Source organism: Myotis daubentonii, chromosome 18 (genome assembly GCF_963259705.1).
Source record: "Myotis daubentonii chromosome 18, mMyoDau2.1, whole genome shotgun sequence".
Taxonomy (NCBI): Eukaryota; Metazoa; Chordata; class Mammalia; order Chiroptera; family Vespertilionidae; genus Myotis; species Myotis daubentonii.
In genome coordinates, this window is record NC_081857.1 from 34,406,248 (window position 1) to 34,421,113 (window position 14,866).

At 44.0% G+C, this 14,866-nt stretch overlaps 1 protein-coding gene across 5 annotated transcripts in view; it reads right to left on the reverse strand.

Annotated features, from left to right (window-relative positions):
- TTF2 (transcription termination factor 2) overlaps nucleotides 1–14,653 on the reverse strand; it is a 36,114-nt gene extending 21,461 nt beyond the window's left edge. Inside the window, exons 1-7 of one of the 5 annotated variants that reach the window (XM_059674407.1) lie at nucleotides 14,517–14,653; nucleotides 14,335–14,437; nucleotides 12,043–12,129; nucleotides 4,377–4,443; nucleotides 1,545–2,459; nucleotides 1,122–1,236; nucleotides 406–594 (exon numbers count right to left, since the gene is read on the reverse strand). In XM_059674407.1, the coding sequence (XP_059530390.1) occupies nucleotides 406–594; nucleotides 1,122–1,236; nucleotides 1,545–2,459; nucleotides 4,377–4,443; nucleotides 12,043–12,129; nucleotides 14,335–14,437; nucleotides 14,517–14,544 (1,504 nt within the window). In that variant the 5' untranslated portion in view covers nucleotides 14,545–14,653. Of the gene's footprint in view, nucleotides 1–405; nucleotides 595–1,121; nucleotides 1,237–1,544; nucleotides 2,538–4,376; nucleotides 4,444–12,042; nucleotides 12,130–14,334; nucleotides 14,438–14,516 lie in introns of all 5 variants that reach the window. The other 4 variants (XM_059674406.1, XM_059674409.1, XM_059674408.1 and 1 more) reach the window with 4 other exon arrangements.
- Between the last annotated feature and the right edge of the window lie 213 nt (nucleotides 14,654–14,866).

Sequence of the window (14,866 nt, forward strand, 5' to 3'; positions counted from 1 at the left end):
GTTACACCAGTGTTACTGCTCTTGGTGGGTCTATTGCTATCGGTCTTCAGTCATGTCATTCCTCTGCTCTGCTTACCAGACACAGAGGGAAGACAAACGTATCTGCTGGTCTACCTACTTCACCAGGCTGTGAGTTCAAGTTTCCATTCACATTTACTACTGACTCTTACGTGCCGGCCCCTGGCTGACTGATCAAGGTCAGTGAACCAGGCAGACACAGTGTCTGCCCTCACAGAGATCTAAACACACTGTGCAGAGCTCAGCTGAGCATCACAATCTTTTTCACACAGGCAACTAACAACTCAGGAATGGCTTCGCCTTCATGTGCGCAGAAAGACATCCACCAGGCAGAATTTTACCTCCTAGGGGTAGCTATTCACAACAGGGCCAGGCCCTTGATCTTACCTCCATAGCGCTGACTGGACTGTCCAGCAGCTGCCTGGCTGGCAGCCTTCAGTCCCAGAGAACCCAGAGGCTGGAGAGCCTGACTCTGCAGCTGTAGGGGTTTGGGTGGCACCAAGTGGGGAGGGGCAGTGGTAGTTTTGGCGGAGCTACTCTGTTGTGGTACTTGAGTGCTACTCTTCTCATCTGTGCCTGTTCAAAAAACAAGGGAAGAACAGATTAAAGTTTCGAAAAGTAAAGGAATTATATGTGAGGAGAGGGCAAGAGAGAGTGGGACAAGCACCATTGCAATAAGCTAGGGAAAGCTTCCTAAAGTGTGTGCATAAAACTATGGGAAAGAGAGGTGAGTCCACAGGAAATAGGAGGAAGCTTTTATAAATTACACTTGTGATTCAGAAGGAAGCTCAGAAGCAGATAATGAAATGGAAAGGTGAATGAGTCAACATTCTTTATCAAGATGGCTTCTCGTGCCTGGCCAGTGTTGTTCAGTGGCTGAGCACTGACCTGTGAACCAGGAGGTCACAGTTTGATTCCCAGTGGGGGGTGTGTGTGTGTGTGTGTGTGTGTGTGCAGGAGGCAATCAATGATTCTTTCTCATCATTGATGGTTCTATCTCTTTCTCCCTCTCTGAAATCAATATGTATATATTAAAAGATGGCTTTTTGAATGTCTCTTGTAAAGTTCATGCAAACCCGAGTTCTGGGGCACAACCCATTTACCTTGCTCTGGGGAGAGGGCAAGAGCACTGAGTGTTTCCTCCAACTCCTGAATTTGCTTGAGCAACTTCTGACCTTTGTCTGGAAGAACCTGAATGTTCACTGACGCCAGTGTGCTCTGAAAAACAGGTCCCATAAAACGGATCACTCCTCTCCCAGTTGTTAAAGACAGCTTCAGATTAAAATACCTACAATGCTAAAACTCTGAAAGTATGATCTTTTAACTATACTTGTGAAAACCAAAACTTTTTTTTAAGCCCAGCTGATTTACCAATCCTGAAAATATAAACATAGGAAAAGGCAGAAGTAAACACCCACCTATAGACCTTTGCTCACATTAACATCTTTAACTCGTTGGTGGAGTCCCTATCTGCCCAGAGTAAGCACAGTCCTAACCTTCAAAAGGAAGCACAAGGCAGTAGTTACCTTCTTTTGTTTCAGTTGTGTTTTGAGGTGCGCACGTTGGGATGCTGGGTCTGAAGGTTCTACCTTCCTGGGAACACCGGAGGCAGGGGAAATTTTTCTTTGCACAGTTTGACCAGGGAATGGAAGGTTCTCCTTCTTTTGTGAGCCCGAAGTCGTGTCTAAGAATGAGGGGAACCTTGGCTGAGAGCAAACGAAAACAACATCATCTTCCTCACCACTGCTAGTGTCTGCCTCTCGCCTCTCCCCCAGGGACGGCCCTGCAGCCGGAGGCGCAGGCTGGGTGGCCGGGCCCTTTGGAGCAGGCGCAGGATGGGCCGCTGCCTGCGCCTGGAAAGGCCCCTGGAGCAGCCCCTTCTGGGTGGCCTGAGTGCTGGGGTCGTCCTTGGCCTTTGTTTCTCTAGCCTCCCGAATCCTGGGCTGCTCCTTGCCAGGGTGTCCTGCTTCCAGGGGCTTGCTTATTGGGTTTTGGCTGCGAACAGTTTGAGGCAAAGGCCTGGTCTTCTTTTCTCTCAGAGGTTCTGATTCTTTTTGGACATAATGACTCTCACCATTCAGGTTCTTCTGAGCCGCAGATGGTTTTCTCAGCTCATTACCCTGGCACTGCCTGGATTTCATCTCAGGAAGGTTTCTTTTGTGCGTCCCTTCAATTCCCTTTGCTTCACACCGAGGCTCTGCTTTCTCCCCTCGTGGCTTCTCTTGACCTACAGATTTTTCCTTTACCACCCGGCCAGATGAGAGATCTTTCTCCACCCAACAGTTAGATTCAGGCTTCTGTTTCTTCTTTTGATCCAAGAGTGGGTCTTCCTTTTCCCTTTGCTTTTTATCAGTCATCTTTTCCACATCTTCACCTTTGATGAGCTGTTTCCACAGAGACGGTTCTTGATTCTTGTCAAGTACCTTGAACGGGTTTCTCTGCTGGATGGAAGGATAATGAGATGGCTCAGGTGCATGTTGAGACTTGCTGGTTACAGAATGCTCTTTGGAATTAGGTTCCTACAGGAAAAAGAACATGATCCTATATAATAAAAGGCTGATAAGCAAATCGACCGAACAGAGGAATGACCGGTCGCTATGATGTGCACTGACCACCAGGGGGCAGACGCTCAACGCAGGAGCTGTCCCCTGATGGTCAGTGTGCTCCCACAGGGGGAGCGCTGCTCAGCCAGAAGCTCGGCTGATGGCTGGTGAGCACAGCAGTGGTTGTGAGAGTCTCTCCCGCCTCCACGGCAGCACTAAGGATGTCCAACTGCAAGCTTAGGCACGCTCTGGAGCAGGCCTAAGCCATCAGTGGACATCCCCCGAGGGCTCCCGGACTGCGAGAGGGCACAGGCCAAGCTAAGGGACCCCCTCGAGTGCACCAATTTCATGCACCAGGCCTCTAGTCTAATATAAGATATTCATGCAAACTTCATTTCTAGAATGCTTTTTTCCAGAAGAAATGGAAACAGTAAAAGCACTATAATATTTCTGAATATTCCTGGGACTATCCTTGCCTCTAGAAAAGACTCCTGTCAAACTCATGAAGTATTTGTTTCTTTTTTTTTTTTTTTTTTAAATATATTTTATTGATTTTTTACAGAGAGGAAGGGAGAGAGATAGTTAGAAACATCGATGAGAGAGAAACATCGATCAGCTGCCTCCTGCACATCCCCTACTGGGGATATGCGCGCAACCCAGGTACATGCCCTTGACCAGAATCGAACCTGGGACCCTTCAGTCCGCAGGCCGACGCTCTATCCACTGAGCCAAACCGGTTTCGGCAAGTATTTGTTTCTTAATAGCACTTTCAATGCTTGGCTCCTTCTGTGTCCATGGTCACTGCTTTCCAGGCCTCCAGGAAATGTGCTAACTAAATCAAAGAGCTTTTCTAAAAGCAACAGCCACATGGATTCTCTTCACGAAAAACTATTTGCTCAAGATGAACTTTTCCCCAAACCAAATCAAGGTCCTATGCTTACTTGATTTGGAAGATCTCACTGTGGAGTCTAGAATCATAAGTTCAAGCTATCCCTCCATCAAAACAAGTCTCCTCACCTCCCTAGGTCTAGTTCAGTGACGGCGAACCTTTTGAGCTCGGCATGTCAGCAGTTTGAAAAACCCTAACTTAACTCTGGTGCCGTGTCACATATAGAAATTTTTTGATATCTGCAACCATAGTAAAACAAAGACTTATATTTTTGATATTTATTTTATATATTTAAATGCCATTTAACAAAGAAAAATCAACCAAAAAAATGAGTTCGCGTGTCACCTCTGACACGTGTGTCATAGGTTCGCCATCACTGGTGTAGTTTCTCACCTACTGGATATCTGTGGGATCTCTCCTAGTTCTCGTGTTCTAAGAGCTTATGAATTATAATCAGCTTATACCAATATCAAGGAGGTATCAGTCTATAAAAAGATGCTGAAGTTAGTCAAGAAAATCTAAATCAGTGTTTTACTATGGTTGCAAATATAAAAAAATTTCTATGTGACACAGCACCAGAGTTAAGTTAGGGTTTTTCAAAATGCTGACACGCCGAGCTCAAAAGGTTCGTCATCACTGATCTAAATCTTCCCCTAAGTAGGAGAATATTGACGACATTTAAGACCTCTGAAAATATTTAGGTAAGTAAAATAGAAGACAGTTAATTAATTCTTTACTATAACCAAATAGTCCTTTGAATTAAAAGTCACAACAGGGTCTATCTTCCTTAAAGAAAAGAACTGCCTTTCAGAGACAGTATGATGAAGACCGACCAGTTTCTGTTGTACTTCCAAGTTTTTTCAGGTGATGCCACAGATTAAACAGTCTGAACAGAGCAGGTCTGAAAACAGGTGAATAACTCCTACCTGCCATGGGATAGATCCACACCATTGTTTCTTCTCAGCCTTACTTCTAGTGCATCGGAATAACAATCTAATGTAGTATAAAACACAGATAATCAAGGATGTGAAAATCCATTAAAACACATGTGAAAGCAAATACTGATTCCACTATAAGAAGAATGTAATGTCTGTAGCATATTAATTATTTTCCAGGACACAGGTTATAAACAACAAGGATGAAGAAACCAGCTAGAGGAGGACAGACCTCTTCAATTCAGTCTCTTTCATCAGAAAGCAAATCCTCCCTTCTTACTAAAGGCTGGCTGTCCAACCCAGCATCACACTGTCAGGCAGGCTGGGAGGATTGGAACCTCAGCCCTACCACATAACTAGCTCTGAAAATGAAGGCACTGCATTTGACTGGCCCCTGTGGCAGTTTACTTTCCTACAAAATGGTAAGAAGTAATAATAATCTATAATAATAAAAATATAATATGCAAATCAACCGAATGGCTGCCTGGACGTCCTTACGGACAACCTTCCAGATGAAGCCGGGGCTGCAGCCTCAGGATCGAGGCAGCCACCATGGCTGTGAAGACCTACTCTTGCAAGAATTTCGTGCATCAGGCCTCTAATAAATAAGTACCTACCTCATTTGGTCACTGTGAAGATAACAGAGTCAGATCAAAGTTTGGCCCATATTAAGAACTTAATAACTGCAGTCATTACTCCACTCCTGCAGCCACAGGGGCTTATTCCTATATCCAGACCTCTACTTACAGCCTGGAACACTCCCTTGTCCTTATCTCTACCCAAATTTTAAGTCATTCAAGGCCAAGTTCAAGTCTGAATTCCTCCACTTTCTCAGTAATCTTGATTAACAATAATCCCTTACTGTAGGTCTTAAAGTCACAGAAGCACCTGGCATTTGAACACATCCAATTTGGCATTCTAACGTGTGCAGATAGGACTGCTCAATGACCTTCCTATGTCTAGTTCTTACCCAGTTTTGTCATAGGGCACTTAGGAACATGGGTTCTCTGCTTTTACACTAAAACCCAAGTTAAACAAAAATGGAAATGTAAAAAATGAAACTATAAATATCCTAAGGAAAAAAAAAACCACAGATGAATATCTTTGTAATCCTAAAGTGAAGGCTTTTCTTGGCATGACTACTAGTATAAGAACCTACAGCTGAGAGACAAAGAATTCGGAATTTCGGCTACATAAGTTTTAAACTTCCATATAGTAAAAATACTATAAGCAAATTCTAAGACAAAAAGCAAGCTGGGAAAAGTAATTGCTACACATATTACAAAGTGCTGATATCCTTTACATACAAGGATTACTCCTATTGTACAACACAGTGAACGATACTCCAAAACACCTACTAGGTACTGGCTTTATTGATGTGGGTTCTTTAAGGGTTGTTGGGGCCTGGGGTCCTTCTGGCCCAAGCCCTAATGCCTCTTTGTCAGTAGCCTAGGTAATCTTCATTGGGCTAGATAATCTGCATGCCAATTTTACCCAAAAAGTAACCAAGGAATTTTGTAGACATTCAAAGATTAAAGTGTTATTAAAAATAAAATATTTTGAGCATCCTACTAAAACCAGTTTCTTAAAGAACTAACTTGTATTATTATTTATAGGCAAAAGAGTATTATTATTTCCACCCATTTTGATCCCATATCCTTGAGAATAAAAAGTAAGAGGGCTGGGGGCAGGGAGAGAAAAAAAGAGAACATGAACTCAGGAGCTCAATGACAATGTCTCACATTTGTAAATCAAGGTGTGCCGCTTTTATGTGGTAAACACTCCTGTCAAGGCAAGAGTTCTTCCCACGGGTTCTACTGAATGACTAGCATAGCTTCCTTCATTGCCCAACAGAGGGCCATGGCTGAAGGACCAGTCAAATGCGGGTGAGTGGTACCATCTGGTGTTTAAATTGGAGAACTGCACACAAATGCAGCTGCATCCAAGGTGTATAGAAGGGGCATTACTTGGCTGCACCTGTCTCCTGTTCAGGTTAAGCTTTACTCATAATGGTATTAATTTGGGGAAATAAAGTACCTAAGTTCTTGAAAAGAAAAGCCAGTTTGGGGGAAGGAGGGGCTGTATTCCCTGAGGTCATTCTCCAGAGTATACTATAGGAGTTCTGGCTAAATGTATTATTGTTTGCAAAGGACATCATCATCCATGGGCTTGTCTACTTCTGCTTATATTTCCCGCCTGCACCACACAGCTAGATGCATGTTTTTTGTTGTGGTTGTATGCTGCAGAACTTTATTTTCTTCATCCTAAAACAACCTTTTTAAAGCTCTAGTAAATACCTCCTATTAATAGTGCTTTGGATTTGGGCTAAAAGAATTACATTTAGCATACTTTTTTTGCCCTATTTTAAAACAATGATCACCTCTCAGCTTCACCTACCTAGTATGAAGAATATTAATGATAAGTTCTCAAAATTCTATGTTTAGCCTAAACCTCTCTTCAAAGCTGCACACTCACTCTTTTAGCTGGTTTCACATTACACAAGACATGATTAATCCAAAGCTCTCTACGTGATCACATCCCAACCCTTTCTTCCTGTCTTGCTTAATGGTATACTCATCACCCATAAACCCCAACTCAGCAACCATTTATTGAGCACTGACAATAACCTAAACACCAGACTAAATGCATCACACACAGCCCCACTGAGTCCTCACAACCCAGGAAAGTCGCCCAGGGCTACCATGATCACTATTCCTGATGAAAAAGAAGGGAAGAAGCATGCTTCAATGCCCTACCAGAAAGTTCGTCTTATCAATTCTCTTTCAGCAAGTTTCCTGCAATCTTAAGTGTATCCAATTCCACTGCCACTGCCTCTATCCAAGCCCATTTTTCTCACTCGGTTTGAATACCAGCAATGTAACTTATAACCATGGGAACGTAGATTCCATTCTAACCTCTCTACATTTCTCCTTATCTGTCTGTAAAACAGGGGTATTGAAACTCATCGCACCAGAATCTACGACAATAAGAGATAATAAATATGCTATGTAGCAATTATTTCAGTTGTCCCCTTGCCTCCACTATCTTCACTTTCTAATCTATCCTCCATAGTTCATTCTTCTTTAATGCAAATTGATAAGAAATTCTTCAGTGGTTTCCTATCACCTAGAACAGTGTTTCTGCATGATAGAGCCCCCAGTAGTTTGCAAATGGTTTCATGTACTAGATTCTAGTAACTAGAAGCATACTAGCCCCACCATATCAGAGAAAACAATCGAAATGTGAAATTTTTAAAAATTCCATTTAAAACCATATCAAAAACCATAAACATTGAGGACTAAAATTAGCAAAAAGGGTACAGAACTCCATAATGAAAATTATTCAACAATACTAGGAAGAAATTTTAAAGTCATAAATAAATAGGCCATGCTCATGGATTGGAAGATCAATATTATTGTCAGTTCTCCCGCAAATGATCCATATAGATTCGTTGTAATCCCAACAGTGCTTCCTGAGGAAATTTTAAAAGTTGATTCTATATTGTATATGAAAATGCAAAGGACCCAGAATAGCCAGTCTTGAAAAATAAAGTTGGAAGATACACACTATGTTACCTGATTGTGTAAGGATAGGCTAAGGCAGCAGTGGAACAGATTTGTAAGTCCAGAAATAGCCCACAAATGGTCAACTAATTTTTTAAAAAAATATTTCTAAATATATTTTTATTGATTTCAGAGAGGAAGGGAGAGGGAGAAAGAGATAGAAACATCAATGATGAGAGAGAATCACTGATTGGCTGCCTCGTGAACACCCCCTCCTGGGGATCAAGCCCACAACTGAGCATGTGCCCCTGACCGGAATCAAACCCAGGACCCTTCAATCAACAGGCCGATGCTCTATCCACTGAGCCAAACCGGCTAGGGCTCAACTGATTTTTTAATAAGCATTTCCATGGAGAAAAGAATGTCTTCAGAAAACAGTGCAGAAACAAATGCATAGCATTCATTCGATATTACATGGAAAAATAAATAAACTTCTACTCCTATCTCATAAGATAACCAAAATTAATTTGAGGTCAACCATAGACTAAACAAACAAATAAACAAAGCCATAAGCAAAACTATAAAACTTCTACAAGAAACCACTGGAGAAATTTATGATCTTGGGTAGGCAAAGATTTCTTAGAGAGAAGACAAAAGCCACAAGCCATTAAAATATAATAAGCTGAACTTTATAAAAATAAAAAAGTTCTGCTTTTCAAAAGACAGTTAAGAAAATGAAAACCACAAACAGAAGAAAATATTCAGAATGTGTTTATCTGCCAAAGGACTTGTATAGAGAATATATAAAGAACTCCAACTCAATAATAAAAGACAGCACAATATTTAAAAGACAAAAATCTCCGGTTTGCTTCAGTGGATAGAGCATCGGCCTGCGGACTGAAAGGTCCCGTGTCATATTGAATAATCCCATTTATGTAATATTTTTGAAATGGAGATCAGATTCATGGCTGCCAGGAGTGAGGGGGGGAGCAGGAATATGATTATACAAGGGCAACAGGAAGGCTCCTGTGGTGATTTAACTGTTCAATATTTTGACTGTCATGGTGAATACACAAAACTACACATGATAAAACTGTATAGAACTAAATGCATAAGTATGCAAATTAGTATAGTAAAGCTATCTTTACAAATAAGATCAATGAATTTTATCAATATCAATATTCTAGTTGTGATATTATACTAAATTTTGCAAAATGTTACCATTAGGTAAAGTCTACAGGGATCTCTCTGTATTGTCATAACTGCAAGTGAATCTACAATTATCTCAATAAAAATTTCAATTTAAAAAAAATGGGCAAAAAATTTAAACAGATATTTCATCAAAGATACACAGATGGCAAATGAGCACATGAAACAAGCTGTGGAATTCATAAAACAGAATTCAACTCGGCAATAATAATCAATGAATTACTGATAAACACAACCAGATGGAGAATTTCACAGATACTATTACATAAAAGTCAAACAAAAAAAGAATGTATATATTATGAATCAAAATAGTGGTTGTCTATGGTGGATGAGGAGATTAACTAGAAGCGGGTCCAAGAACACTTAATTAGGCAATAGAAATATTCTATATTTTGATTGGGGTTTTGGTCATAAGGATGGGTATATACGTCTCTCAAAACTCAACCAGTTGAAAACTTAAGATCTGTGCATCTTATTGAATATATAGTTCAATTAAGAAAAATAATAAAACAGGCAGTATTCAGGTATGTAAAAATTGTGAAGATGGCCTTTGAATGCCTCTATTTTGCAGGGAGGAGGTTGGGGGAAATCAATCTAGAATATGTAAATTCCAAACTGCACAGAATCCTATCTAATAAAAGAGAAACATGGTAATTGGCGTACAACCGCTACCCTTCCCATTGGCTAATCAGGGCAATATGCAAATTAACTGCCAGCCAAGATGGCGGCCGGCAGCCAGGCAGCTTGAAACTAACATGAGACTTGCTTGCTTCAGTGAGGGAGGACTCCAACGTTCCCGGCCTGCCACTGCAGGCCTCTGAGCTGCAACTCTAAGCAACTATGTAACAAATATAGAAGCTAAACAAAACCCCAGAAACCAGCTTTAGTCCCCCGGGCTTCAGCCAGCAGGATTGCAACATTGTAAGCAAAGGCCAGAAACCTACTTTCAGCAGCGGAGGCCTAAGAGCTGGAGCCAAGCCTCAAAGCTAAAGCTGGCCCAGAATAAAAAAAAAGAAAAGAAAAAAGGAGCGGTTGGGAGCTTCAGTCACCCCCAGCCTGAAAACAGCCCTCAGCCCCTCACCCAGACTAGCCAGGCACCCCAGTGGGGACCCCCACCCTGAAGGGTGTGTGACCAGCTGCAAACAGCCATCATCCCCTCACCCAGGCTGGCCAGGCACCCCAGCGGGGACCCCCACCCTGATCCAGGACACCCTTCAGGGCAAACCAGCTGGCACCCACCCGTGCACCAGGCCTCTCTACCCTATATAGTAAAAGGGTAATATGCCTCCTACCACCGGGATCAGCGGAGCCGCGAGGCCTCCCAGCACCAGGATCAGCGTGACAGGGGGCAGCGCCCAAACCCCCTCATCGCCCTGCGGCTCTGTGACAGGGGGCGGGGCCACAACCTCCCTATCCGCCCTGCTCTGTTCGTGACAGGGGAAGGCGCCCCAACCCCCTGATCAGCCCTGCTCCGTGCCTGATAGGGGGGAGCTCCCCAACCCGCTGATCGCCCTGCGGCTCTGTGTGTGACAGGGTGCGGCGCCCCAACCCCCTGATCGGCCCTACTCTGTGTGACAGGGTGCAGCACCCCAACCCGCCCCCCCACGGGCCCTGCTCTGTGTGTGACGGGGTAGAGCCATAACCTCCCCATCGGCCCTGCCCTGAGTGTGAGAGTGGCAGCGCCCCAACCCCCTGATTGGCCCTGCTCTGTGGGTGATAGAGGGTGGCGCCCCAACCCCCTGATGGGCCCTGCTCTGTGCGTGACAGGGGGCAGCGCCCCAACCCCCTGATTGGCCCTGCTCTGTGCGTGACAGGGTACAGAGCCCCAACCCCCCTTATGGGCCCTGCTCTGTGTGTGACAGGGGGTGGCGCTGCAACCTCCCCATCGACCCTGCCTTGAGTGTGACAGGGGACGGTGCCCCAACCCCCCAATCGGCCCTACCCTGAGCGTGACTGAGGGTGGCATCACAACCTCCCGATCACCCTGCTCTGTGCATGACAGGGGGCGGCACCCCAACTCCCCAATCGGCCCTGCTCTGAGCCCGACCAGGGGCTGCACCTAGGGATTGGGCCTGCCCTCTGCCACCCGGGAGCAGGCCTAAGCCAGCAGGTCGTTATCTCCCGAGTGGTCCCAGACTGCGAGAGGGCACAGACCGGGCTGAGGGACCCCCCTCCCCACCGAGTGCACAAATTTTTGTGCACCAGGCCTCTAGTCCTATATAATAAAAGGCTAATATGCAAATTGTCCCCTTGGGAATTCAACTGCTCACTATGATGTGCACTGACCACCAGGGGGCGGCACAGAGCGAAGGAAGGCCCTGGCCTGCAGCCAGCCAGGCCTAGGGACCCTACTTGTGCACCAGGCCTCTGGTATCATATAAAAACCATCACACCTGGCCCCTGCCTTCCTGGCCAGCCTTATCTTCTGAAGTCTCTACTCAAACATGTGCTAAACTATTATTGAACCAAATGCATATAATTCTGTTACTTCATGCCTCTGTTCCCTAATGTAGAGTATTAATCAGTTAAATATGACCCCTTTCTTGCTCCTTGTGAATTCCTACTTATCTTTCAATTCTCATGAGAAATATCATCTGACATCTAAATAGACTTTCTTGCCCTTCTGAGTTCCCATAAAAAGGGCAACTAACATTCACAGAGTATTTAACATATGTTAGACATTTTTACACATTACTTCAGTCTATTATAGAATGAGAAAGTTGACAAGTTAATGACCATTGGAGCAGTTTAATCCTGAAATTTTGCTCAGCAGTGAGGGAGTGACAGCTCAGACAATATTCAATACATGCAAAAATACTGCTGTGTTGTTGTTTTTTTAAATAATGAGCATTAAAGAATCCTAGGAAAACATACCTGGCTCTAACTCTTCCAGGCAAGAAAAAAAGAAAAGCAAATGTACTTAGATGTTCCTTTTGGACACTTACCTATATTCTTTCGTGCCCTGGGGTGGCAGTAAGCCCTGAAGTTCTACCACAAATCCCTCGTGCAATAAACAATGAGAAACAGGAAGGCTAGAGGGGGGAAAAATTGAAATTTTGTTTTAGAAGGCAAAGAACAGAAGCTAACATCCTACAATTAAATCCAAACTGTAAGAGTCCATGCATAACTTCCACTGAGCTTGTAAATCCCAGACATTTCATGTGTACGTGCACTCCCCTGGGGAAAGCGCCCACAGCTTTCATCTTTCCCACCCCCCAAATAATTCATGACATTAATATCTTTTTCCTGATGACTCAAAGGTTTTGAAATACACTGTGGTATGTGACCTTTACATTATAAGACTCCAGGAATGCCTGAAGTACCTACTGTAGCAACACACCCTAATTTGTTCATGCTTGGCATAAACTTAACTCCTCCTCCAACTTCTTATTATGAGAAAATTTGACATTTGAGAGTAAATTGGTTTAAATGAAGAAATTTACTTTCCTATGTCCTGCAACACTTTTTATTTTGCTTATATTCTGGATACCAGACATATTCCAAATAGGTCAAGTTTATCAAATTACTGTCTTCAAGTCAAATATTATTGTACTAGAGGCCTGATGCACAAAATCTGTGCAAGAGTAGGCCTTCCTGCCCCCGGCTGCCAGCACCAGGGACCCAGGCTTCCCTCCGGCTGCCAGCAGGCACCCGGGACCCAGGCTTCCCTCGCAGCCCTGGCTTCCTCTGGAAGGATGTCTGGTCTAATTAGCATATTACACTTTTATTATTATAGATTAGTTTGTATAACAGTACATTTGTACAAATGGCAGTCTATATAAGGGTATGTTCCTTTGAATGTAAAACCCAGTCTTATGCTACCATTGATACTTAATTCCTACTACAGCAGGTCCTCAGGTTATGTTGGAGATCCGTTCCTACAGCGCAACATAAAGGGGATTTTCCCCGGTAAGTCGGAAACCACCTACATAAGCACCTACGTCACTCACACGGAGCACATACACAGCAGTAATGAAGTGAAACAGTAAAAAAAATTTTAAAAGAAAGATAACAATCCCTGACCTTTACTTTTGGTAAATAAATAATAAAAAACATAAAGCACATATGTACATACGTCAAAATGACGGAACTTTTTTTTTTTATATATAAATAAATGGGAGATGGCGATGTAACCACGAAACGAACCACGAAACGACATACGTCAAGTCCAACGTAACCCGAGGACTGCCTGTAATATGAACATGCTTTCATGTTTCACGAAACTTGAGCTAGATACAGAACCTAAGAAGCTCAGAATAGAAACTAGAAATAAATAGCAAACCCTAACATAATATGCTGTTGATAGCTTATTTTTGGTTAGTTCCTTCTATCTCAAGATTTGACAGTTTTACTCAAAATCATTTTGTATTTAATTAAAGTGGACCCCAGTAATTTCTTTCAATTAAAAACCTTAGTAGAGGGCTAAAAGAATATTTTCTCAGAAAAGTTAACAATACACGTTGAAAAAATACTTTATTTTCTAGTTGATATCCATTATGTTCTTTACATGGAATAGAGAAGAGTTATTTTTCTTTACCAAGTTCAGTACATAGAGAGAAGGAAAAAATGTTTAATGATGTGATCGTTTTCAAGTTCTCTAGAGACTGTGGACAGCTAGCACTACAAAACACGAACGCTCTGAGAACAGTATTAACTTTTCTCACTTTAAAAAATTATAATATTGCTGGGTCTCAGCTGCCCATTTTGTAAAACTATAAAGTGCTGAAATCAGCTATCGGATTTTCTTTCGGCATTAACCCCTAAAGGAACTTGCTTCTTTGGGTTATCATTATCACCACTTAAATGCAGAGAATCCTGTTTTTAGATGGGGCCATCGGGGTGTTTTGACCTCCAACACTTAAAAACCAGTTCCGCCTAAAACTAATTCAAAACAAGGCCCAACTATTTCCTACTATGCCTGCAGGTCCTCAGTTAGAGGGGGCGGAGGAGGGGAATGTCCCGGTTGCCTAGGCCCGACAAATCAATAGAAACCCAGAGCCGGAAAGCATCCCCCATTATACGGCTCTTGGGGACCCAGAGAGGGTGAGCAACCAGGCTCGGGTCACACAGCAAGCAGGCGCGGAGCGTCTCCCCAGCACCCGCCGCGGTCCTGGGATTACCAACTACTTCAAGGGCCCCGGCTCCGCAGACCAGGGGCCCCACCGCTCGCTCCTAGTCCCTGTGACGCCGGGCGCCGAGCCGGCGGCTCCTCCCGGGAGGCCCAGCTCGGGACCTACTCGGTGGGCTGCACGAAGTCGCAAGCGTCCGCCCGGCACACGTAGAAGCTCTTTCCTTTATTCGGGCCATCGCGAACGCCGGTCTTCAGAAAGCAGGGAGTCCCTGAGGAGAGAAGGCCGACAACAATTACGCCATGACAGGTGGACCGACCCCGGGGGGCCCTCGGACCCTGGCCCCTCACCATGCTGCGGACACCTAACTAATTCCATCGCGTTCTTTTTCGGGCCTCTCCCACGAAGTCCCGCCCCAACGCCTGCTTCCGCTTTTCAGTCGGTCCTCCAGAACCAATCATCAGTCTTAATGCCCCCATAATTCACCGCCGTGGCATTAACCCCACCCTCTAGCTATTACCAGCCAATCATCCTGGAGGTCCGCTCACCTCCAACCAATCATAGCTACACTAAGACTTGGCGCGCGCAGAAATCAAATCTGAGGCTGAGGCGTGAGGGCGGGGCGTTTGGCTGGGGGCGTGGCTAAGGCTGGAGGGTGGTTCAGACTGGAGGTCGGCGGGGAGAGGGAGGCTTCGCTTGG